Source organism: Salarias fasciatus, chromosome 18 (assembly GCF_902148845.1).
Source record: "Salarias fasciatus chromosome 18, fSalaFa1.1, whole genome shotgun sequence".
Taxonomy (NCBI): Eukaryota; Metazoa; Chordata; class Actinopteri; order Blenniiformes; family Blenniidae; genus Salarias; species Salarias fasciatus.
The window spans coordinates 14,180,087-14,207,542 of NC_043762.1; the positions used below are offsets into that span (position 1 = coordinate 14,180,087).

At 40.6% G+C, this 27,456-nt stretch overlaps 1 protein-coding gene across 1 annotated transcript in view; it reads right to left on the reverse strand.

Annotated features, from left to right (window-relative positions):
* Window positions 1–11,414: 11,414 nt before the first annotated feature.
* The window catches only part of tnr (tenascin R (restrictin, janusin)), a 77,389-nt gene continuing 61,347 nt past the window's right edge, over window positions 11,415–27,456 (reverse strand). The window contains exons 23-28 of the mRNA XM_030114392.1: window positions 23,205–23,337; window positions 21,355–21,506; window positions 20,799–20,895; window positions 14,380–14,541; window positions 13,904–14,067; window positions 11,415–11,541 (exon numbers count right to left, since the gene is read on the reverse strand). Of these exons, the coding sequence (XP_029970252.1) occupies window positions 11,422–11,541; window positions 13,904–14,067; window positions 14,380–14,541; window positions 20,799–20,895; window positions 21,355–21,506; window positions 23,205–23,337 (828 nt within the window). The 3' untranslated portion in view covers window positions 11,415–11,421. The remainder of the gene's footprint in view (window positions 11,542–13,903; window positions 14,068–14,379; window positions 14,542–20,798; window positions 20,896–21,354; window positions 21,507–23,204; window positions 23,338–27,456) is intronic.

Sequence of the window (27,456 nt, forward strand, 5' to 3'; positions counted from 1 at the left end):
ACATCAAACTGTCACTGTGGAGTTATTTGTTACCTGTTCCTGACAAAAATAGTTGAGTTACCATGAAAAGTTACTGAGGAAAAACTTCACGTCATTCATATGATGAAAAACTAAATATGTTTAAATGGTTAATTATGCATTTCCGTATGTTTCTGTGTCCACTGACAACAATAGAAGTGCGTATTACGAGACGAAAAAACAACCTTTGGTAAATAATGATGATGATAATAATTAATCATCTCTGCAAGAACCTTTAGCATGAAAACCAACAGAAGGTCAAGAAGCTACAGCAGCATATTTTGGAATTAACAGCAAATACGACAACTTCTGGTCTATGCAGCAGCTTGGTAAAAATATCTCAACCAATGTGCTGCATGTTGTCTTTCCAACTGTTGTAAAATGACACAAGTATTTTTCTTTCAAGCGGTCTGACTGACAGCACTCATTTCAAGCCGTAATTTACAAAAACAAAACTGGCAGACACTATTTTAACGTCATGACAACATGATTTTCCTTTCACTTTTTAAACTCTGCGCTCTGTCTTTCACAAACATGCACATTAAGACAAAGAACAGCACACACTTCTTGCGCTGTGCCTTCAGCAGAGAAAAGAAATCTCATGCATGGAGAATTGCTTGTCCTGCAGGTGATGTGATAAAGTACTGAACAAACCCTCAGCCGAGCCGGTCCCCGGGGCCGCCGGGGCCCCGAGAGGCTCTTCCACATGTCTCGGCTCTCGTATCTGAATGGCTCCCGAGGACCTCTGTCTCGTTCAGCTGATGCAAACGGGCTTTAAGGATCCCTGCTGGCACATTACGAAAATGAAACTCCATTTCCTATTTGCGACTGAATTGCAGAGAGAAAAATAGGAAAAACAGAAGGAGAAAGGAAGACCATGACGCGTTCGACAAGCAGTTAAGTGAAGTCAACGTATTTATGCTGCAGCAAAACACGTGTCAGACGCGGGTGAAATTGAATTTACGTTACTAACAGAGATGCATTACAGTTTGCGTGCTGAAGGGTGAATCTCTTCACAGCTGCAAAGAAAAATAGATCTTTACAAGTGTCAAGAGATTTTGGTTGTTTGTGATTGACCCAGTCAATTAAATCGAAGCATTTTAAAGGTGAGGAAGAAGGCATTTCTCTTTTGCTGTTAATTGAAATGTATCTGAAGGGGCCAGCAAGGCCAGTGTTTTTTTTTTTTTTTAAGAAGCAGTTTAATGAAAAGGCCTTTAAAATGTTGACCTATTGGAACTTTAATAACCTCCTGAAACAACTGCTCACTTCTTGATCCCTGCCAAATAACTGCACAAAAAAAAAAAAGAACTGGAAAAGTTTCACATCAAATCACACACTTCTCTCTTCCTGTAAACCAGACGTAGATGTCAGATGAGTCATACAACACTCAAGGGCATTTCTTCATCCACTGAAAATCCAATAAAAAAGACCTATAGAGCTTGGTGGAGCGTCTCCTCGGCACCTACAACAGTGCCTGGCAGGAATGCGTAATGCGTATACAGGGGAAGTGACTTTTGAAAATGTCAATCAAATCCAAAATTTCAGGTTTTTATATCAGGGAAAACACGTAAATATCTGTCTTATCAAATCACAGTCAAACATATTTTCTTGAGGTCTTTTGGACAGTCGGCCTGCCACTTACTGCAGCAGTTAAGAAATACTTAAAACAAGAGGAAGCAGATCCAAAACTGTGTCTGCTGCCGTCTCTGTCAGACCTCGATTCTCCCGCCGCCTCCTCCTTTCAAACCCCAGACAGCTGCCGGAGAGAGGGAGAGGTGATCACTGATCATTAGGTACAGGTGTTCCCTCTTACCTCCCTCAGGTCTGCTTCACGGTCTCTCCTCCACAGCTGAGCTCAAACCACACGAATGTTGAGCTCAAGCTCAGGATTGATGAGTTATTCCTCCTCCAGGAGATTAGTGAAACAGTAACAATAAGATGGCAGTGCTAAGGCTAAAGGAACAGAAGCTCTTCAGCTATCAAGACATTTTCTTCTTTAACAAATAAAATGAGCTCCGTGAATCTTTTGCAGTTAAAACTTATAACATTACAACATGGAAAACAACAATACAAGATAGCAAATATGATTATAGTAACAACCAAGAACAAATGTGACAAAATGTTCTGAATTAAGCTCAAAATAAATACGTGTAAACAAGTCTGATTCTCACATCTTCCTCTACTGGTTCACTTTTTTCTATTAATTCATTTGTAATCCCTGGCGCTGTGCTGCCAGTCGGACTGTCGTTTGAAGGCAGAGCTTCAGTGTCTCAACCACATCGACTTCCTTTTGCATTGACAGACTGGCACGTTCACGAGCTCGATATCCAGGAGTGCGGCGAGCTTCTTCTGGTGCAGGACGAGCAAACAAATCTCTTTCCCAGGAGGTTTTATGAAAGACGAGGCCTGCTGTGGAAGAGGGGAGTCACTGGAGGAATTCGGTTCTACTGAATATGAAAAACTCTGTTGATACAATACACCATGTGTGACGTGACTACTAATAAAATTAGAAATAGAAATAATATCACTAAATGAAGGCTAAAAGTATAAACGTCATAGTTCTACCCTTCATTATTTTTTTTCATTAGAATTTATTCTGAAATATTTAAACGTGGAATTTTTTTCATTTATTTAAATATTCATTTGAGAAAAGAATTTATTGAAAGAGACATATTGAAATACTGAAATGACCTTTAGAGCAAAGTTATCTCTGAAATCTATACATAAAAAATTTATATTTCACAAAAAACCCATCAAACGAGCCCTGCAGAGGCACTGTGTTCGTGTCTCTCAAAGGGATCTTCGACCTTTACCGAGTTTCCAGTTCCGCCATCACAATCTTCACCATGAAGATAAAAAACAATTCATAAACACGTTTTTAGAATTTTGATGAATTTATTACAATTTATTTCCACGCTTAAAGAGCTCACACCATTCCAGCTGTTTTAACCATTGTAGCTATTCCAAGTACGATCCGTTTCCGTCTGTCTTTTTCAGTTACATCGTGAGCTACAATTATTTTCCGTCCGTCAGCAGGAACTACCTGATAAAAGCAGCCACCTTCAAAATGGAAGTAATTTCTGGGCACCATCTTCAGAGGCCCCTGAGAGGCCCATTGGCTCCTCGGCGCTTCATGCTTTTATGGCCTCAGCTGGAAGAAGCCAGGGCAGCAAGTGAAGACTTATTTAAAGCTAAAAGATAAATGAACGCAGGCCCGCCGTGGGTCAGTCATTATTACTTCGGGGAAGGAAAAGCAGCCTCATTAAACAGCGTTCAGACAGCGGAAGCTCTGTTCATGCGTTCATTCATTAACTGCAAGTGTTCAAGTGTGCTGAAATCTTTAATGAATGGTTTGATCGCTCCGGCCAATCGCTTCTTTCTTTTTTTTTTTTTAATTTTCATTTGTTAACCACCAATTAGCACAAACAAAACTGTCTTCTTAAAGTGGTTAAAAATGTGCTTCAGAAGCGCTTCCTACCTCTGGCTGAACGCTGGCGAGGGCGTGAGGAGTCGAGTCGTCATGGCTCCCTTGTTTCTGTGATTTATGAGAGACCCCGTTCGCGCTCCCTCATCCCAGCCCGTACAGCTCTGAGCATCAGTAAATGTCTGATGAAATCAAGCTGCTCACCGGCGGCTCTTCCAATTAGGCCCCAGTGTTTACTGCACCGTCGCAGAGAGACTCTAACCGGGAAGATCTGCGCTGCACTGCCCTCTTATTCAGATGCCTGCCAGGCCCTGTTAACTTTCTGGGCTCAGTGAGATGTAAAGAGACTCTGGGAGCGGCTGGGAGACCGGGGATGGCTCACAACGCCGTTTCTCATCAGCTTCGTACCATCGCCGGCTCCCGTGCTCGGGCCTGGTGAGACATGCGGAGGCATTACGGGGGATGATGCGAAGACGAGCGAATGGCAGAAACAACAGCGAGAGGAGAGAAGTTCACTAAAAGAAATAGATGTCTCCCAATCTGTTGCCCATCTGGAGCATCGGAGGCGCTATACGGCCACTAAAACACCTCAACTGCTGACATTTACAGTCTTTTTATTGCTTGAAATCTTTAAACTGAAGCACAAACCTGCAACTGCACCTTAGATTTGGACAAAAAGAGAGGGATTATATGTTTTGGTTGGACAATTAGGAACAGTTCTGAGCTTATGTTATAGATATATGTTGATATTTTTTTATTTAATCTAATTCATTATTATTTCTTTATTAATAATATATTGACATGATTTTCTGCACCACTGTTTCACCAGTTAAGCTACACTGAGTGACTGGAGACTGAAAACGGGAAAAAGAATGACTAATGCTACAAAGACAGTCTGGGGGCGTTGTCTGATAGTGGCTCATGTAATCACCAGCTCACCTCTGAGTCTAAACCAAGCATTGTGTGTTTCTGTCTTTTACAGGATGTAAAACATATTTTCCTGTGAAAATAGCCCAAAAAGGATTTTTTTCAGCTTTGCAAAGCACAAAGACTGATACAGTCCATTCATAACACAACATTTAACTTCAACAATACGTAAAGTAAGTCGGGGCCTCATCTATGAGCTGGATTTAAAAGTTTGCTGAAGTCTGCCTTCAGTACCTCAGGAGCTCCACATGATTCATTTGTCTGTCTGCAGAACGTTTAAAGTTTATACGTCTTTATGTCTGGGCTGCTTCGCTGTCCAGATTCCCACTGTGACCCCACGCGGACTCTGCAGGAAGGACGACAGATGAATGCATGGAAATTACACATTGCTCGAGGCTCTTAAAAGCATCTAAAAAAAGTTTTTCAAACATGACAGCAGGTTGTAACATTTATATTTATGGAAGCAAAACTGGCTGAAATCCATCTTTTCAGCTTGCTATATCATGAGACACAGGTAAATGTGCAACCCGCGATGCATGAACCAATAATGTAGCTGCGTAGAAGCAATATTTAGCTCTCCATGTATGAATAAGTGAATGCGGTTTGCTTTGCAGCACACTGTAACCAAGGTTACATTCACTTCCTCTAATGTTTTAGAGAAAGTCCTAATTTAACCTGAACTCATGCTTCTGCCCAACAAGCTTTGTTTTTATTTATTTATTTTTTTTAATTTAGGGGCGCGTTAAGGTGGTGCATTGGATTATAACTACGGCTCGCTTCATGCTGAGTCAGCACAGGGAACATTAAGTTCTCCACACGGCTGCTCCGGGTTTAACAGCAATTAAATCACTAATTGCTAATTTTATTTAAAAAGTTTTTTGATAAACAGGCCCAAGTAGGTTCAGCTCCATCCCGCTGTGTCAGAAAATACTGGAAATCTGATCAACAGTCCTGAAATGTGGCCCGAGGACCGTCGTATTACATGAAAAGAACACCTCAGACAATTAAAATTCAAATGACTTTGAGGCCATCGAAAAAGCTGTTGAAACGTATTAAATGGTCACAGAAAGAGACTCTCATCAATCGGTGCTTTTTCGATCCGGCTGTGGATGTTGAAGTGTTTTGTTTTGGTGAAGAGATGAGCTTATCTCTGTGACCTTTACCGCACCGCCAAAGCGGCGCCCCTCATTTATTTGTGTGTGACGTTAATATATTCACAGGCCGCACGCAGCCTCATTATTTACTGCTTTGTTTTATTTTTTGCTGACTGGACACTTGAATGGATAATTAATGTATAATTATAACTGGGTGTAATTGAACATTGAATCTTAAAAGTGCTGAACTCAAGGTCTGCGAATGTTTCACTGCGATAAAATCTGAAGCGCTGCGCGATAACAAACTCTCAGTGTGTGTGGAGCCGCCGTGTGTGTCATCTGGAAATATGTAGAAAACAGTTCAATTAGTCCAGATGGGTCAGAAAATGACTCTAATGCGGCCTCAACCTTTAAAGTGCGGAAGGTGAAAAATGCAGTGTGAGAGAAGTTACTGGATGTGCTGCGAATAAACAGAGGAGCTACTTCCTGACAGGAACACGGTCAGCGAGACTTGGCCCGTATGTTATATGAAAATTGATTGTAATTGTTTTTATAGCCTTCTGTAGGAGTCAGATCTTTCTCCAGATGAGGCACAAAAGAAGGACAAAGTTCAATATTGACTACAAACATCAGCTCAGACTTTTTTTATTTTTTATTTTTAAAATGCTGAACCTAAAAAAAAAAGAAAGAAAAAGTTACAAACTGTGCCGAGTCTTTGTCTAATTATAGTCCCATTTAGTCTAAAATGAGAGAAATCATCATCATTTTAACAAGTTCATGGAAGTAAAGATGCATTTTGCATCACTGTTCTCGAGAGTGGAAAAAAATCTCTCAAAAGCAGGTTTTTTTTTTAACCTGATTTTTGCTCTGCCACAAGTTCTCAGTCTTTCTGTGGAAAATTCTTATTGTATTTTTTTCAGTAAATAAGCAAATAAAAGCTGTGTTTTCACAGCAGAGTTCAATTCTGACACCAATACTGTGAGGTAACAATCGTAAGCTCTACAATCACTGAAAAGAAAAAAAAAAAAAATAGTGTGAAGCTGGCTCCTGGCGCTGTGGCTTGTTTTTATGTCCGTGTGTGAGTGTAAATTAGAGATGTTGGAGGTGAGCCGCGCCGGCAGCTCTCGATGACTGCACCTGTCACCGCTCAGCAGCAGCGGCAGCAGCCGGACCCGCTCGCTCTTTTATTAGTCCCCAATTAAAGGTGCAGAGACTTTGATAAGTGTGGGACATGGACTCGGCGCTCTGCTCTTCATTATTTCCCAGGAGTGAACCGGGGGAGTCGTTGCTGTAACCGCAGCTCGTCTTGTTCAAGACAAATTTTGAGTCAAAGATAAATGGGATTAAGGAAAGGAAAGTTCAAGCAAAGGCAAAGCGAAGATTTGTCTTTTTATCTGTTTATGCTAAAGCATAAATCTTTATCGATTCATACATTCAACACCCACAAGGAGACCCAGAGTCTAGTTCAGACTATTTGAATATTTTATTAATATGTAGAAAATGTATTAAAAAAGGAACTATATAGTACATGTTTAAGTCAAACTAGAGCTAATTTTGACAGTAATATCCAAGGTTATCCAACAATAAATCCGTAGTTTCAGCTTATATGAGCTTTTCAAACAGTCGAGATCACATTTTTTTTTTTTTTTTTTTTGTCAGCATTTACATTTTTTCATGGCAAGATTTCAAATTAATGCATTTACAATATCTGGTTTATTTAACAGAAGCCGACCAAGCTTGGCTGGACCATCTGTTGAAAGGCTTGTACGAACCCAAGAAAAAAAAAAGCAGTCTGTTGTTTTTAATGGCGTAAAGGAGCTGCTGAGAAATAAATAAAGTGGGGCAGGTTTTGTGACTTTCAGACGCTCGGTAAAAGCAGTGTGAATCTAATCCGATCACTGAGACAGAGAAGTCAGGTTCAGCAATGAGAGGACGCTCTTTCAAAACATCGAGGTACACAGTAGACTGAAAAGATGGAATTTAACATCATGAAAAGACACAAAATATGGAAAAAAAAAAAGCCAAATACATTTCCTCTTGTGCTTCAAAAGAGAAAAACTGAGGTATTACATCAGATCAAGAATATTTTTCTCTGTCTAAAAGACTTCTTCCTTATTGTTTTGACATATTACACAAACAGATAATAAATTAAAAATTGGACGTTTTTTCAAAAGCAAAAAAAAAAAAAGAAAAGGTTGGAATTGTTGGAAAAAAATATGCAAAAATAATCGTAAATGCAGCAGTAACGTTCTTTTTGCAGGATTTAAGAGCACCTTGCAGCTTGCAGAGAGATATCTTGCTCTCTCGTTACAAATGACATTCTGTTCCCTTTCTGCGAAGCTCCCTGACCTTTGTTCATCGTACAAAATACTCACCGAGGCAAACTTCATCTAAGTAGTTAATGAAATAAGTATAGAGAAGAGCCGTCCTATTCTACTAAAAACCACTATGGGAGACGGTCTGAGACAGTCACTGAAACAGAAGAATAATCTGGGAAAAAGCCAAGCTCAAAGGCTGATTTCCACCTCACAGACTCACTTCAGGAGCATCTTTTTACCCCGGATCAGCAAATGAAAGTGACGACGAGTCAAACTCAAACATTCTCAAGACGTTTGTTATTTTACTACCAGGCTCTTGATTGCAATTCAGTCAACATGCAGAGGGCTCCAGCCGCCCTTTTAGCACGGCAACGAGTAAAAGTACAGCGGTTACAATGGAAATGCTCAAGAGGTCTTTCTGGATTAGTTTGCATCTCAAGGGGGAACACATCAAAAGACACATTATCTTTCACTCTATATCTACACGAGTACATTATTGGAGGTTCATAGAGAGGACAGGAGCTATTGTCTTCAAGTCTAAAATGGAAAAACAAACTAAAAAAATATATATAAACACAGTCACAGGATGAGAGCAAGATCTGCTGGTTTGCTTCAGTGAGAGAAGTGAATAGAAAAGTTGTTCCAAGAAGAAAAAAAAAAAAAAAAACCGAGTTGGAACAAAAACATTTGTGGGACAAAATGTGCTGCTTGCAGGGAGAGTGGCTGCTGGAACAGTTTAACATTTCCTCAATGTCTCAGACCTATTTTCACCTAATTTCTTTAAAATATATTACACAGTAGTTCCATTTTTTTTTCTACATGGTAAAGCTGTCAGCATGCGACCAACTATAACAAACAAATGAAAATGTGGACGTATTGTCTGGAACTGGGTGCTAAACTGATGTAAAGTAAGCTAGCAAAGCCAGATTCAAATAGCTGTAACCACTAGGGGAAGAGACGCCAGATCCTGCCTCCAAATCAGCATGTTGTACCTTAAATAAAGCAGTGAATCATCCAACATCTCAATATATTATCAGTATTAGAAAGTTCCTACTAACAGTAACTCTGGCTGAGGTAGGGTGTAGAAGCTTCGCCAATCACCTACTTGTTTTACTGAAAAATGTAGGATTCCGGGATCAGTGATGGTGACTTCCTAGAGTTGTACTCCTGATTATAACGAAGGCTTGCTAAAACAGAGACATGAGAAACATGAATAAAGACCATATAAAGTATTTAATGGTGTGATTAAAACATGCAAGGTAAAGTGATGCTTTCTTTCTTTCACCAAAAATATCTCCCTGCCTAAAACGGACGTCCTGTGCTGACACATGGAATGAAGACGACACTGCAGACCCAGAATTAGATGAGGTGATTTCCAGCCTATTCTTGTCTGGAGGAATTGAAAGTGTTACCACCAACCCACGGCGCAACTCTCTCTGGTGTCCTCTACGAGAAAACATGCTTTTTTAATTATTGACAAGGTGAAGCTGGAGTGCAGAACAACCAGTTAGCGATCATGTTTAGTCTTTTTTTTCTGCGTTTGCTCGACATGAAATGATTTGTTTCCCAAAGTGGGGAAAAAAAATCCCCCAGAAAAACAGCTTCCACAAAACTGCACCCGGCTAACTGGCACTGGGCTCTTTGTACGACACTGTGAACACTGAATAAAACAAAATGTTTGGTTGGCAGGCTGCAGAATATGCCTGGACCACCAAAAAGAATCCATTTTCAGCCATGTTTGCTGATTCTGTTGCTTCACTGGGGAGCTTTAAAATGTGAAGCGAGGAGAAGAAGAGCAGGGAAGAGGAGACCGAATAGAAAAGACTTGGCTTCCGTCCACCGACTGTTCTGCTTTCTTTGTTAAGTTCATTTCGGCGAGCGGTGGGAGCGAAGCCAGGCGAGGAACTGCACTATGCCCACCCTGACTTTTATTCTGCATAGAGTTTAGTGATCATAATGCATGAAATAATGCCTGGGGACAGGATTACCATTTAAGGCCCAGAAACATTAACCCTTTACAGAGCGCTCGCTGAAATTCCTGGAAAATTACAACCATCGTCTGCTGTTGAGGAATATTTGAAGACGGTGGTGAAATCTGCTGGGAAGTGCATGACTGACAGAAACCAGACAGATTCCACAGCTTGTAGCTTAAAACTTTCGCAATCACGTCAATACATCCTTTAACCTTCTGAGCACTGCGGTCCAACATTATCATCTGTCAACCCTCAACATGACGGGCTGGATTGTTTTGCACTAGTTTTATGTGCAAAGAATAAATGATGAAATATGGTGTCAACATTTCTTAGCGTTTCAAACCTTTTTTTTTCTTTTTTTTTTTTTACATCTTCAAAATAAATGAGAGTAAATGGTGCCTCACTGCAACGAAGCAAAATGCCTGGAAGGAATAATACTGTTTTCACAAATAGCATAAAATCTACGCAAACTAGAAAAATCTAAATGTGCCGTGACACTTAATAACTGTGACTTCTATTACTAACAACCATGAAGTTTCTATAAAGCACAAAACAGGAAAGAATTGGGATATGAAATATGGCATTATGTCCAATAAAGGGAAAACAGTTTTAGTGACAGAACTGGCTCTTTCCAGACAGTAGATCTTTGGTTAAACACTACATAAATCAGCACAAGACCGTCCCTGCAAGCAGCCACAGCATCCTGCATGGAGCGACACAAAGAAGAGTTTCCGTTTGAGATTTGACTAAATGAACCGGATGAACAACAATAGCCTTGCTGTGTTCCCTCTCACAGTGCAAATACTGTTTCAGTGTGGCTACCAATAATAATAATAATAATAATAATAATAATAATAATAATAATGATAATAATAATAATAATAATACATTTTAGTGTTATTTCTATTCTGTTTTAATGATTAACATAAACAGTGTGATCGTCAGTAGTAAAATCAATGTGTGAGTGGTGAAGCTGCTGCTGGTGCACTGCTTAGTGAACGAAGTGGTTTAATTTCATGTTGATTTTAACTCATTGTAGGGTCAAAAATCAAGGCATCAAATCATATCAAATAGATGGACTTTGTCACAATATCAGTTATAAAAATATATATATGTATATATATTACAGTTAGGGGTTTTAAGGGCATATACAGTATATTCTTAGTTAAAAGTGTTATTTCCTAATGGTTAAAATAATGCTAGCTCTCACTTTCGAGGGCGTTTCTGAGCATGTTTTGTCACATCCAGGGAAAGGCAAATCACAGATTCAAGAAAAAAAAAAACAAACAAAACAAAGCTTCCTGGTTTGCCTTTCCTACTTTTTGTACAGCAAAGGGAACCATTGTCATTCAAGGTATTTAATAAATTACATACAGTGTCTTCTATCATCTAGGTAGAAGTACAGCAGGGTAAGACAGCTAAAGCTGGCCAGGTCACAGATCAACGGAGTTCACGCTTCGTTTTCAGCCTCTTTGCTAACTTCTCACAACTTATAGTTAATAATATATGAATCCTTTACTTTATTTTAACAATTCTAATGAGTCGGGGCTCAGTTACATTCCAGCATTTACTGCGAGCGAGCCTGAAAACCATCCGGACTCCCTTCGTCCGTGACTCTGGGCTGGGAGGAGGAGGAGGAGGAGGAGGAGGAGGAGGAGGAGGTTAGTTTATACAGGGGCGGACCGCCTCCTCTTGCTGCTGATGCTACGGAAGTTGAACGGCCTCATCTTCATCTCCACGAAGGGGATGGAGAACTCGTGGCCTTTCCAGTGGTACCAGTTGATACCCTGTGAGGAGACAGAGGGCCGCGTTACCAGCTGAACTCTGGCATGAAAGCTGAGGCAAGATACGACAGTTCAGAGAAGAAACGCCTCAAGCAGGAAGGAAAATACGGCTCTTTATATTGGGCATCATAGTAGAAGTACACATAGTGCACCTTCTTTGCAATTATTTGGAGAAGTCATTAAAAAAATAACAAGAAATGAAGATTAATATCGACACAAAACACACATATAAAATATATTGGCAGAGAAGAATTGGTGAATCATTCATGGGCAAAGTCCACAACTTTAGCTCTTTTAACTCATCCCATAAAAGCACAGTGCCTTCCAAGGTGGCACTGTTTGAAAAGTACATAAATATATTTATTTATTGACAAAATGAAATGGTACCACAAACAATTATCCTACAAAACACATCTATTCACTCACCTCATCGACCTGCTAAGAATATGAAATAAAAAAAAGGATGCCCTTCGAGTTTCAACAGAAAAATGCTAATGGAAAAGACTGAATTAAACAAAAGCATCTTCAGATGATCAGGACTAAACTGTGACAGCGTGTCCAGTGTGTGTGAGCAGCGGCTCTCAGCTTCAAAATGTGCTTCTTAATCTTTTTATTGTAATCTCTGGGCCTTCAAAGTTTTGAATAATCCATGATCATGACCTTATGTCACATCAGCTGCAATAGCCTTCATAATTTAATGTAATAATGCGGTGCCGGGGATGGAATGCATAAAAATCTGTTCTCCAGGTAAAAGTTTACAAGTAATGGTGCAAAACTTGTTGAACTGCTGTTTCCTTTGCCTTGCTAAAGAATTTAAATGTCCTCAACTTATCGCATTGGTTTCTCTTTTATATGTTTTGTATTGTGTTCTTTACCTGTAACTAACATTAATACTAAACTACAAATGTCAACTGAATTAATAATAACACACAAAGGGAGCGGCAACTGTATGTTTTGTTGTACATGTTGCAGCTAAATCTAAAAGTCTTCTGTTCTAGCTTAGCTGGAGGTTCACTTAGCTGAAGAAAAATAGATATTGAACACTGGGGCGAAATTGACAAAGCAATTACTTCTTCATTGGATCCTAAATGTGGAAATCAGAGTTATTAAAGGATAAATGTAATTAAAATGACATCTGGATACAATATCGATAGGGGTTATATGAGGCAGTGTAAATGTGTTCATCTCACTGCGTGAAAGCTTTTTGATTTGCAGTTTTATGCCTCCGCTTTTCTCCGTGCACATCTTCCTCCGTCCATCTCAGCCTCCACCTGCTCTCATTTGAAGCCATCAAAAGACGAAGACGACGGCAGAGAGCCAAGTGAAAGAAGCCTTTGTGGCTGGGCTTAATCACAGCATTAAAGAGAAACCCTGCTCGCCGGCTTTGTCGAGCCATTTCAGCTTGAAGCTGAGAGAAAGGGGTTCATCACACAAAGGCCCCAAACTCCCGTCTCACATGTACCGAGCAAAAGGAAGTTAAAGCTTCTGTGAGAACAGGGTACCGGCGGTTATTACTCAGAATCACACGTTTGCTCAGAGCTTTGAATAAAAGCCTCAGTCGACATAAATACTTCAATTATATGAACTGGTTGAACAGGACCTGCGTCGCTGAAAAACACTGAGATGAATCTACATGTTTATTTAAACTGACGTAGATTCAGTCTCTTTAAAACTCCAGAATAGCATTTCTAAACATGGATGTGGTTAAAAAGGTGTGATGGATTTAGCCAACTAATTACAAGGCTTTCAGAACGACAAGTTTTAACCTTTAATCAATGCGCTGGTACATGTTTATGAGTTTTTCAAATGTCAATACACTCTTTTCAAAATGCCACCCTCTTCAAGTGACCACTCTCGAGTTGTTTCCGTCCAACAGAGGAGAATCATTACGTTTTTTTCCACTTGAAAGTGGTCCCCCGTTCATCATGCAGTTGAGTTTTACTAATGGTGCTCAAAAGGTGGGATCATTACGTTATTATGAGAAGAAACAGACGGAAATCACCGACAACTAACTGTCTTGGAACCCGCTTTGAACCAAGAAAATGGAAAACCAAACAAATAAAAGGAAAACAAATGAAGTGAAAAATGAGGGAAACCATGAAGATTAGCAGAAACAAACATCTGAGTTTGTGAAAAAAAGTGACAAAAAGCAGAGACGTCCGGTTCTCTCTCTGCCTTTCTGATAAACACATGAATAATTGCACAACAGACAAGTGCTTGTGTAAAAAGGGTTTGTTGTCTTGTTATATTTATATCACACCTTCCTTTGAGTATACAATTAGTTGAATATTTTATCTACTTAAAATTCCTCACTCATCACAATAGTAAAGATCAGCCTCGGCACGTGCGGCTCTGAACCACTGACCTGACTGTGTCTGGACTCCCCGTATTTGCCATTGAGGTTGGCCCGGTGGCAGTTCTTGTACCACCAGGCTCCTTTGTAGGACAAGGCACAATTAGTGACGGCAATGTCGTTGTCTCTGTCTTTAGTGGAGAAGGGCCGGCCCTGGTGGTAGCTCAGGGAGTCACCTGGGATCAGAGAAGAGAAGGAGACAGGGATGAGAGAGGATGAAGGTCATTTTAACATAAAGCTTCATCCAAGAAAAAGTAATCAGTGGTTATTTCTGGGTAATTCAGGAGGCCTTCATGAAGCTACATGAGATGGTATAATGGTATAATGGTTAGCACAATCGCTTCACTCTGGAAAATAAAAAGAAAAAACAAAGGAAAACCCTGCTGTTCTTATGTAGGCTGAAGTGTGTGAGTGGTCTTCTGCAGCTGACTCCCATAATCCAAACACATACATTTCATGGCTTGACTGGTTCTTCAGCAGTGACGTACCAGCGGTGCCGTTGTACTCTCCTATCCTGAGCTTGTAGAGGTTTCTTGCGTCTCCAATGGAGAACTTGTCATAATTGGCGTAGACGGACTCCTGTCCGTCCTTCATGTCAATTCTCAGCTCGTACCGGCCCTGGGCAGCGATCCTCTGGATGTTGTCCAGTCCTGCAGAGAAACGGCATGAACTTTCAGACTCAGATCCACACCTTTTGTGGAACAAACCACCAGATTTAGTTCAGGAAGATACAACAGTCTGTACTTCTAGAATCACAGCGTTCAAACGTCCACGATTAGCCTGCATTGAATGATCAAAATAAACCTTCCTGTATAAATTCAGACACAAATGAAAGGCGTTGAACTGACGGCAGGATAAGTTTCAGTGAAACGTGATTCAGTCCAGCTTCAGTTCACACCTGTGAACGTGAGATAATATGAATCCCTGACTCATGGTTCGTTGTTTTCTCTTATTTTGATTTCGTTGAGGGAAAGCGCACTTTCCACTTTCTCCGGCATGTTTTCTCCTCTCTGACAGCTTTGTTGCCACCTGCAGCCTTGTGGGTTAATGGCTTGACTCCTGATAAGCGCCTGTGTCAGACGCCTCCTGTCAGCCGCTCCCGCGGCTGCGTATGATTGACGCCGTGGAGTGGTGGACACCGTCACCAGCGGTCCCTCTTCAAATGCCACATGTTGCAGCTCTCTGCGATGCTTGGCTTTGCTCTCTATCTGAAAGGCGGCAGATACGAGGCCTGTTTGAACCCCCGGCAGCTGATAAGGCCACACGCCGACCTGAGCGATTGGAGCTGCCTTCGCTATCAGATTACAACAAGCACCTATTTGGGGTGGAAAAAGGAGCCTTTTTCCCTCCTTAACCTCCAGCAGAAGCATCACATATGCACTTTTTCTGAATGTTTGGACAAAAAAAATAAAAGTCTTCAAACTCTGACGGATAAGAAATGGGAAGTAGAAATCTGGAAGTGCAGGGAAAAAAAAAGTGTAGTGTGTGAATGGAAGGCAGATAAAATCTATTTTATAACCCCAAGGCACTTAAGGTGACAGGCAAAAGCAATTATTGCTATAAAACTGTGTTTAAAATTCAGTCAACTCTAATTTCCATTGTATATCACAATATATTACGAGGGATTATTCTACGACTCATTATTTCTTCTTTACTGTTTTTTACATCCACGTTTTATGGGATCAGACTGCAGCAATTAGGAACTCATTTTGACACACACTTGCACTTTTGTCCTATTATATAACATTTTATTACCCAACTCGCCTCCATGGTGCTGTAGAAACAAGCAATCGGTGGGAATTGGAAAAAAAAAAAGGGAAAGAGAATAGGATAATGATCACAGATCGCACGTGGCCACCCTTGCTTTCTCTCTGTTATTACCTCATCAAACTGACATCGTATTCGGCATGAAACTGGTCGAGGTCAGTGAGTGGAGAGAATAAATTGCCCTCGAGCAGCAGTAAAAGTGGTCGTTCTCAAACTGTAACCGGTAATAATGAAAGCTCAATTTCCATATTCTTTACTGCTGGCCTGGTAAGTGCCTCTTTCTTTCCAGTTTGAGTGGATTTAATATCAATGTTTATGGTTCTTACTGTCCAGCACTTTGCTGTTCCGCGTGCGGCGATTAGCTAAATGTTCGCCGCAACGGCTCTCCTGAGATACGACGGCGACCTGATCTCGTCGAAGAAGAGCGAAGGTCACACGTACTGGCGCTGCAGTGGCCATCTGTATGAAAACAGTGCTTACATTTTATGTGGTCTGTAAACAAAGGCACAGAAGACTGGACATTTCAAGACAATTTAGAAGAGAGAAACCAACAGGGATTTTCGGAAAAGAATTAACTGGCACTGCAAATTGTGACTGCTCGAAACAACTTCTTATTGTGTGAAGACTGGAGTCCTGGGACAGTCCAGGGCAGTACGGGGACTTTCGCATTTTCATTTGATTTGTTTCAGTTTCAGCTTCAGCAGCACTGGTGGTGGACCAAGGTGGAAAGACAAGGTCATGGACTCATAACAGCTGCTCATTCAGGACTCTCTCACTACAAATATGATGTAGGGGGAAAAAAAAACCACAAAGTCCATCCCATACAGCCAGCTTCACACTCTCCACAAAAACACAAGCAACAAACAAATTTAAAAAACGATGCCTGCTGACAAAGTGCCTGCCTTTGTTTTGTTCTGTTTTTTTTTTTGTCTTTTCTTTTCATTTCTTTGTTTTTTACTGAAAAATCCCCACTATTTGGTTCACTTCTCATACTCGTTCTACCTTAGAGTCGACCAGCATTTCCCACTGGGCACTAAACTCACCAGAAATCACTTGCAAATTAACTGAAATCCACATTTTCATACCAATGAGCTACTCCTTGTCTTTATTTTGAACTTTCACTCATGCATAAAGAACGCTGAACATCCAAGACACTGACATCTACTCGTTTGAAACGGACCAAACAACACCAGTGAGTATGAAGGCTTTAAGGTTTTCATGCATTACACCTTATAACAATCAGCAATGTAATAATGGCCAAAAATGTAATGTCTGCCGATAATAAATTAATTTTTACCTTTTAAAAACTAATAATGCCAATACTGTAATACAGTAGCAAGATGTTTGATTTAGTCATAACCACATTTTGTCAAAAATGCTATGAGCTCCTGGATAATCGAAGCAGCATTAAAACAAAACAAAACAAAAAAATCATTGAAATTATAATAACTGCAGGCAATGATGTAATGACATACGTAAGACTTGATTTATTGGAAATCAAAGTGTATTTCTCAGGTTTTGTACAGTTTGCTTATCAAACACAGGTGTAGTGAACTGGATAGTTCTCATATTCATTCAATGAGAAAACACATGGTCACACTTTGTCAATCATGGTTGTGAAAAAATAAAACATTTTTACCATTTTATTGCATTATTGGCATTTATTGCATTACTGGTTGCTACACTGACTAGTCTGAGTGTTTTATGTTTGTACTGCTGAAGCAATAATTCCTACATGTGTAGCTGGTGTTTGAAGATGAGTGCAGGATTTTCACTAATGGTTAAAAACTTATTTTATTTCAGTGGAAATGCGCTCACAACAGGATTTACTGATGGTAAGAAATGTTCACACTGTGCTCCAGTTATGATTCAACTTTCATTAACTTTTACGCCCGAAAAGAAAAGAAGTCTAATGAGAAAAATCAAGAGTTTTGACTGCGAGCGGTGTGGTGTACTGTCAGAAAACCCCAAGGGCCATGTTCCTGGATTAAAAACTGTACCGTCTCCCATGGTCAAAAGTGAGTCCCTACATGAGTAAAGCTGCTTATATCTCAAGATCACGACATGAATTTCAATTGTTCGTGTCCTGGTGGGAACAGGAAGTTAATTAGATAGTAGTTCAGGGGATCAATTTTCACTGATATCTAAAACAAGTCACAGCAGGAGGAACGAAAATCGAGTGTATAAAGATGGAATAATAAAAATGATGGATTTGTTTCAGGGTCACAGTCGTGCAGCCTCTTTGCACAAACATTTGAAGCTTCAAAGGTCGGATTCATGCAGGAGGCTCAAGTATTGGTGCCGTACACCGAGGTCACCGTGCTCCCTGCTGGCAAGTTATCTTTATTCTGGCATTATGCGGCATCTCTTGCTGCTCCACACCCTGAGGTTACATTAAGATGCTTTCATGCACTGAGAGGGAGCAGAAAAGGAGAAAAGCAGCATGGAAAGGGGGGCAGAAAATGCATCCTGAAATGCAACCTAAAAAAAAAAAAAAGTGGACCCTGGAGATTGAAGTATCCTTCTGTGGCGGTACGTTCAGAAGAGAGAGGGCAGACGAAAGCTGATTCAGCCGAAGAGAAAACAGGTCAGATGAACAGAGCCAGATACGCGGGAGTGTCTTTCTATTTTATTGCACTGACTCAGCTATTAAACATCCTCCAAAATTGTGCCAGTACACCTGAATGTGATGCCTTCAGGTGCCCAGGTCAGGAAGGCTAAAACATCACTGTCATTTTATACCACCCTGTCCTGACTTCAAAACCCTGTAGTCTTCAAAAAAAAGATTGACTTCTCACTACATGACGTGTGTGTGTGTGTGTGCGAATACCTCAGTGAGAAACTTCATCCTCTTTTGAAACACATGCCATATATTATTAATTTTCAAACAGACAGAATGAGTCGAGACAAATGTGAAAATAAAAACTTTTAAAGCAAGAGTTGGATTTCTCTCTATTTTCACTTTAAGTCTCTTTCATAGTTTCTTCTTGACTAAAACTAGTTTTTAATCAACACAGCGAGAAACTTATGTGAAATACCTTTAATGAAGTTACCATCAATATCAACACTACTAGCAAGAGTCAACATGTTGTGCAAACATTTTTTCAGCTTTGTTTTTGTAATTTTATGCAAATTCTAATGCAATTTGATTCATTTATTAAACTACTTCAGATGTGCATTCAGTCATTCATCTAGTTTTAATTTATACAGTATCTGCATCTGTACACAAACATAAATATACATGCAGCTGTTCACACACATGACGATGGAATCATTGATAACCTTGCGTTTTTGCTCATTACATTGCTCTGCGTCTACTGGTTCAGAGCTTTCTTCCATTAATGGTTCATTATTTGTGAACAGTAAAGCAACAGACTTCCCTTCTGTTATAATGTGAAGATAATGCAATGCCACGAAAATTCCCCCCGGTGCTGTTTAATTTCTTTTATCAAAAAGTTCCCCAAAAACATTCCATTCAAGGTCCCGATTCGCTCGATGAAATATTCATGCAATATTTCCCTCTAATCATCTGTACCAAAACAATAACATAAAAACTGGCCCATGAAGAAACATGACTCATTTGCACATTTTCTAATGAATATAATTATTTTTTCATAATGAGATTTGGAGGTTGGTAGGGGAAGAGCGACAAACATTCAGCGGTCCATCAAAACTGGAGGAGGGGAGGGCGTTATGTTGTTTTGTCGTCAGATCAGAGTGACGCTGAAAACAATTACTGAGTCGTTTCAGGGAGAGATGAGCTTTCAGGGATTCCAGTAATGAATCGGACAGACTTTGTGAAGTCAAGTGCAAAAGATGTGAGAAGAGAGAGAGAGAGAAAGCGAGCGAGAGGGGAAGAGCAGGGTGCCTCGCAATCTGTACAAATTGAAATATCTTAAAGGAAAAGGTTTTACTGCCTGCACAAAACACTGAAGACACCTTCTATGTCCATAAACTAGCTGTATCAATTGAAACTAAGTGAAAGCAATGAAATTCTATTGATTGCACTTATTGGATCCACTCCGGTCAGGGGGACAGTGAGGAGCTAGAGCAGCCGATATTGCCTTCAGACAAGTGGAGCAGAAATTGAACTAAATGGGTGGCAGGTAGCAGCTCAACACCGGCCGTAAAAGGCAGCTGAAATATAGCAAACAGATTGACAGTCTGAAAATACTGCGGGAGCAGCAAACCTGACCTTACCTATAAATTACTTAAGCTCCATTCATTTGAAGTTGCCAAGAATGGAAAAACAAATGTGGTGCAGCCTGTCCTCGGTCACATAAACCCGACTGAGTAAGACGGCGCGGATGTTGACTGAATTGTGATGTCTCAGACCGCCATGTCCCTCTGTTCATCACTGTTTTCATCATTGATGGAAGAGCTGGACAAAATAACTCTGGCCATCATTTCACGAGTAAGTACTTCTACTTTTTGGAGTCATGCGGTAGTGATAGAACACACTATGAAATAAATGACACAGTTGAAGCTGCAGAGCTGCTGCCTCTCAGTGGTCCCTTTAACTTTAGCATTATCTGCAGTGAAGCACAGATTTCTCTTTTTTTTTCCCTCCTTTTTACTGGAGGAGCGGTTTCATGACTCTTCCTGACAGCAACATGAGCAATGCACTGTAAACAACATCAATATTATTCTGGATCCACAGTACCTGTAATACAATTAATTTCCTTACAGCCTAATTTATCCCAGCTGTTTGATGATTTTTCTTTTTTTTTTGGTCTAATTAGTTGTTATCACCTAATTCATTCAATTCTTTAAAAAAACCCAGCTAACGTCTAGATTTTACATCATCTTGGCGATATAACATCATGTGATATAACATCAGTCCTATTCATTCAGCTTCTGTCCCACTTTATTCTGTTCAGGGTCGCAGGGTGCTGGAGCCAATCGTACTATTTGCAAGGGCAGGATGACGCAGACGATAAACCCCAGACAGGTCACTCACTATTGAAAGTGATAGTTTTCCTGCTACTGGTTTCAGTCAATACCTCTTTCAGTAATCTGTGTTGCACTGAAGGTCCAATCTGAGCACAATACAGTGTTGATCTTAAGTAAGGATTCTGCATTTCTCACTACAATCCTGCTGATTTAATTGCTACCATGAAGTTAGATTGAGGAAACTTACCGAGCCAGAACTCATCCTCCAGGTTACCAAAGCCAACCCGATAGTCGCTCCACTTTCTGGAGAAGTCTGTCAGGCCATTTTGACGACGCTGGAACACCTGGACATGACAACGGGGCAGGATTTGAAGAAAAAAAAAAATCCAACAATATTTTACACTAAATGGAACTGTGTGCTTCCTGTCTTCTGAAAACCTCCCAAAGATTTCAATGTATCAAGAAGTACTGCAGGAATTTCTCCAATGCAAATATGCCCCAGGCAGGCGAAGAATAGCTTCTAACACTTGTCACATCCTGCGTTTGGTCTGTTTAGACATTTTTAGTTCACGCTGCGATCAGACTTCAACCGAGCCGCACTACTGTTCCTACTTCTCAAAAGTCTGGGATAGCATTCACACTGGAATGGGCTCCACTACAGAGGAAATCACCAGAGTATGTATACAAGGCAGAATAGTTAACACTGTACTCATATTTTACATCACAAAAGACGTAATTTTACAGTAAAATGGGAGCCGACCTTCTTCCAGCAGAGAAAAGAACGAATTCTCTCCGCCACTTACAATCCAGCCTCCTTCGTCCGTGGTCATGTCGCAGTACACCTGCACGCCCTGGCTGGGGTCCCTGTTGATGTAAATGGTGTAGACGCCGCTCAGAGTCTCTCCGTTCAGCAGGTGCTGAGCACAGTTCTGAGGTGTTGCAAAGAGACGACTCCCTGGAGAGGAGCGGAAAGATCAGCGATGACAAGTTATAATTAGCTTTTCTTCCCCCCCGCATGCTGTTTGTTGAATTACACACGTCTGCATGGATGGAACCAACAAGCATTTTATTACTGTGTTCAAGATTGTTTTATTAATTATCATCTTTACCTTAATGGAGGATCAGATCACCGTTTTGCGATATGAAATAATATATTATAGAAACTTCTTGGTGAACAACATGGAACATTCACAAACAACACATATTTCTCCTTAAAATCCTCCAAATCCAATTTAAATTGCATGCAATTATAGCTAGCATTTGCCTGTTACACATCTTTTCACTGCATTCCCGGGGGCAGAAACATCACGCAAACTCTTAAATTTATTGGCTTCCCGTCACCTTTAATTTGAAAATTCAGATTTTAACTTTCAAATCCTTCCAAATACGTATCAGAAGTTTTACAGAGCAGCTCTTCAGAGCAGAGATCCCTGTTAGTGCCTCCTACCCACCTCAAAGTGTGTGAAGATTGAGCTTTAGAGACGACTACACCAAAGCTGTCAAGTGAGCTGCCATCGTGTCTACGTTTCATTGACTTACTGGATACATTTCTTTTTAAAATATTCCTCTTCAGGCAGGATTTTGGATGATGTCTTAACTTGTCACGTTATCATTTTTAAAAAATGATGAACTTCTCATTTCAAAAACCTTTTCATTTATTTACTAAAGCGAGTCATTTGAAAAAGCCAGTCTTGCATTACTTATGCCATATTGGTCTGTTTTTTTCTTCTTCTGGAAATACGAAAAAAAAGGGTTCATCTTATAGCCAGTATGTAATATTCAGCTGCTATTCCTATTTGTTCTGCCTCATGAGAGCGCTGAGGCTTTAAAAAAAGAAGAGGACCATCTTGGATGTGATCTACGTCAGCTGATTGGAAAGAATGGCGACTTGGTGCTGATACCAGGGCGATGAGCAGCCAGCTGCAGGCGCTGGATGCTGTTCTTAACAAGCTGTTCAAAGGCTTCGAGATGCTGCATCTCAAACGCTTTGGATGGCGGCGATGATGATGTATGATGGGAGGAGCAGCTGGAACCGCAGCATGAGAGGGTGACGATAGCTGGAGTGAAACCAGCAGGGAGGGAGATCTGTGGCAGGAACGGGTGAGGACGCTGGACACTGTCTATAAAGCTGTATGTAACGAGGAAACACCTGAGAAGTATGGCAGAGTTGCACTGTTTTATATATATACATGCCTCCATATAAATGTGTATGCACATGTGTATGTATTTTCTCAATTTAGAAAATAAAATGCTTCAGTGTCCATGCCACAACTAGCCAGCATTTGGTTTAACATTGATATTTGCTGTTGGCGCAGCTGCATTTGAAGCTATATAAACTGCTGTTTAACAACACTTTGACTGGCTAATATTTTGTCACACACGAAGCACATCAGAGAGTGAAACGTGCTGTTCGGCTCCAAAGCCACCCTGCAGGTGCAGTCTAATGGTGTTCTCCCTCCCCGGGCCACACGGTAAAGAGAAGAAAATGGGAGTTGACTTCAGGGAGCCATTATTGTGCACCATTTTTATGGTTCCTGTAATGTGAAATGCAGCGCAAACTACGCGAGACGAGGAAAACTCACCTGATAAAGTGACTTTCCAAGCTCAGATCTAAGAGATACGTTGTGTGGGTGCATGTGTGTGCATGCTGCACCTGTAGTGAAGGTGGTGGAGACTACGGCGCTGGTGTCCAGTCCTCTTGCAGCCTGGAGCTTGACGGTGTACTCCGTCGTCTCTGCCAAGCCCTCCAGTCGGATCCATGTGTCTTCTGCATCAAGGATCAGCTCCTAGAGCACAGACAGGGACACGTTCTGTCATATAACACATGCTGCAGGAGAGGGGCGATAACAGATAAAGAAATTACCTTGTGTAAAAGTAATAATTCAATGAGCATTCAGTCCAAACCTCAGGGTGAAAACAAATTGGATTAGAGACCCCTGAAGTCACTGAGTGGAGCTTGTGAGATTTAAAGAGATGTAGGGTGACAAAGAAACCTTCAAGCTTTTCTTGTTCAGGAAACACACGACAGCTTTGTGTTTAATCAAGCAGCAAAAAACAAATGATGACAACACAAACAAGCGGAACGGAAAAAAAGTGAGAACTGATCAGGTTATTTCAAAAACTACCCGTGGTGGGCATGTAGGTTTCACTTCCTGTCTTTTTTTTTAATGTGTGAAGTATGTAAGTGTGAAAGTGAGCTGGAAAAAAAAAATAAAAAAGAGGAACTGAGAAGCGAGACGAGATAAGGGTGGATGGGTGGGTGCTGGAAGGAAGGAGGAGGAGGAGGAGGAGGAGGAGGAGGAGGAAGAGTGGGCAAACAGGCATAGAGAAGGAGATAAAAGACTAATCGGACAGCCAAGTTGAGGAGCTGTGAAGCAATCAGGAAACAAACATTTCTATTTTGGTGAAGAAGTCATGACATTACTGTGCAGTCACTTTCTTTTGTTTTTCTCTCCACACTAATCCTCTTTCATTGAGCTCGTCTTAAGGAGCCCAGACGTTTGACCGCTTCTATGTGACATCGATTTCTCTTCATGTGACACCAAGCTGCAAGCTCAGGGATCAAGCAAACAAACCCGGCGGCTCCTTTGTATGTTACAGATTGGCCTGGATGCACATTAAATATGAAGAAACATGAATGAAATATTCAGCCGGTTTGGATGAAAAAAAAGAAAATAAATCACACATTTCCTGGCAATGTATCACTGTGAATTATGCAGAGAAGCAGCTGGTAAACGGTGCCTCTGTGTCTCAGATGATCAGACATTCTCTCACTGGGCTTTCAGGGTCAAGATAACATTTTCACTGCAAGCGAACAGCCCTGTCTTATCCAGGAAAATATGCACCTTCATGGGCTCGCTATTGATCGTTTCATGTGTAGTTGGATTTTTTTTTTTTTTTCTGTATGCGTCCTTGTTCCTTGTGTGCTGTCTTTATCATTCCAGGCAGATATGTAACCAACTGCGATACATGCACTTTTCTTGTTCATAACTATGTGGTAAACGTTAATCAGATAAGGAATTAATCACACAGCTACTTTGTGTAAATTACCAAAAGTCCGTTATCTCGGTATAAGGGGGAGATCAGGAGAAACAGCTGTACGATGCGCCAGCATGTGGTCGGATTAGAGCTGGAATAAATACGACCGAGTCAGACCTGAAGTGCAGAGCAGCAGAGAAAAGTCTCACATGGAGTCTGGAGCAATCAGAGCGGCTCTGTGCATGAGCGGCAAGAGTCATGCAATGCTGGACACCATGAATTCAAAATGTTGTTGTTGTTGTTGTTGTTGTGGAGGCAGCTCACAGGGAGAGAGAAGCGAACAAAGATTTGAATAAAAAGCGAAGGCTGAAAAATCAAACTGATTTTACTTTAGAGCAATGATTCATAAAGACTTCTCGAATTTGTAACCAGTTCATTGTAAGAACTGCCACTTTGAATGAAAATACTTGGATGCAGTGGTGGGCCGTCAGGGCCTGCAAGGCCTTCTCTGCTGGCCTAAAAAGTATCTGAATTACAGACTGATGTAAATTATATTTTGTCCATAAATAATTAATAAATGATTCCAAACGGTATGTTCCGGTTCCTTTCATAGTTTTCCTGTGGTTGCGCTGCTTCCAGACATGTTTTTTTCATATTAAATCATTTAACCAATCAGATTTCAGGCATCATCTGTTGCTAGGGTCAAAGAAATCTGCCCGATGGCCGTTCCTGATGGCGCAGTAAAGTAATGTGAAGCGTCAATCAGACAGTTGCTTCAACCAATCAGATTTCGAGTTGGCGACTCAGCGCCTTCTCGCTAGCGTACACTAACAACAGCAGGCCTTCTGATTTACATTCACCAAGAGATACAGTAGGTGGCGGTATGCACCTAAGTTGTTGGTCGCCTACCTCAATTATTCCAAAGAAGAAGAAGGAGATCTGTTCTGAAGGCCTTAGTGTGAAATGCACGGTCCGCCACTGCTTAGATGCGTATAATACTGTTATTATAATAGCTTAATAAAGAATGAAATTGATTAAATTTCTTATCAACGTAGAATAAAAATAAACAAAAAAATAATGTCATTTCATTTTTATATGCTATACTTCCATGTGAGGAGTTTGCATTATCTCCCTGTGTGTTGGGGTTTTCTCTGGGTACTCTGGCTTCCTCCTTCAATTTGAAGACACGCCTGAGATTTTTATTCAGTGAATAATTCTGAAAGAAATAGTCCCAGAAATGTTCGGTAAAGTAAGAGAGTCATTCATCCATTCATCTTCTGAAGCAAACACATCCATGTTATGATCAAGGGGCCCGAAACACGGCCCACCTGACTGGGGTTCATTAGCAGAGTGCAACGCAAACAGGCCCACAATCAATCTGATAGACAATCAGTCAGGCAGACAATTTAGTCACCAATTACCGAGACAAGCATCTCTCTGGATTGTGGGATGTTGTAGAGAAAACCCACTGGGAGAACATGGAAACTCCTAACAGGTTTTAATTGCACCAAGGTTTTCACACTGTGGAGCTGATTCCAGCTTTTTGAAGTGGAATACAGAAGATAATTGAAATTAAAAAGATCTCATCTTTGGGCTAAATCTGTTTTAGCAATTATAATAAAAAAGCTGTTGAGACCAGAAGACTCTAAACTGATAGGCAGTGTTTACGGTGCTTAATGTGATGCAGATGACTGCTTCATATCTACCGGCAAAGAGAGACAGCAGCAGGGGCGTCCAGCCCCACTCCCGGGATCAGCATCAAGGCTGATCCCAGCATGTTCCAGGGATCGGTCCGGCTCAAGTAAAGCTGGCAGCGAGGCTGTCAAAATAACACAGATTTGCTCCGACTGAAACAAATCTTTGCCTCTGTCTCTCCTCTCTCATTACCACGGAGCTGTGTCCAAAATATTCCGTCAGCAGCTCTTCATCTTTACCGGTCTGCGGCCGTCGTTCGCTGGTTGAAAATCATTGTTCGCGACAGGTCAGACCAGCTGTCGCTAATTAACATCACCTCCGCGAGGAAGTTGATGCCACCTCGCTATTAGACATAATTAAACTCGGCTGTTCTTGAGCTCTCAGCAGCTGCTGTCTGTTCCCATTCCGAGGTGAAATGTTCATTTTTCCGATATCTACCAGTTTTATTCAAGAGGATCATTCAAAATGAATGCAACTTCCAAATACCTGGTAACAAGCCTGTTCCCTGCCCCAGTTATGAGGCTCAGGGATACAATAATCATGTTTGTACTTCAGAACAAAAGAACTGAGTGACGTTCTTTCAAGGGAGCTGCACCACACTCTTTGTTTCCATGTTCGAAATAAAGATCAATCAGTCAATCAATCAACATGAAATAATCAATAAAAAAAATGAAAATGGTTAATAAGCAGTAACACAAAAAAAGCACATTAGAAAAACAATAAGGTGCCATAAGTAACAAAGGTGAATTTATCATTATTGTAATGTTTATGGGTATAATTTAAGGAAAGTATAATTCTGTTGTATATTATATTTGGTTCTTTCTTAAGTCAATCCCTGATTTTGTCATTACACAATTGAAACAAACTTTAATAAAGGAAGCAAGATGGGCCAGACATTTCTAAAGAGAACGTAAGTCATAAGAGTAAAACCAAAAACACAGAATGTGTATAAGATGGCGCATACTGAGGGACACTAAAGGCTTTCATCAGAAAATAAACTACTCATTTTACTTCAGCTCATCACAAATGAATAAGTGAGCGCATTTTAAGCTTGCAGCAGTGATAACGGTGATACAAAGTATTCAGAAGTTTCCCCAAACATGGTTAAACATTTCATTTTATACATGGATAAATCTAAGGATTTTTATGAATAGTAAATTCACCACTGATTAAAGATTTGTTAGAAAATAAAATATCACCCTGAAAAAGGACATAAAGGCAGAGAATTTGGA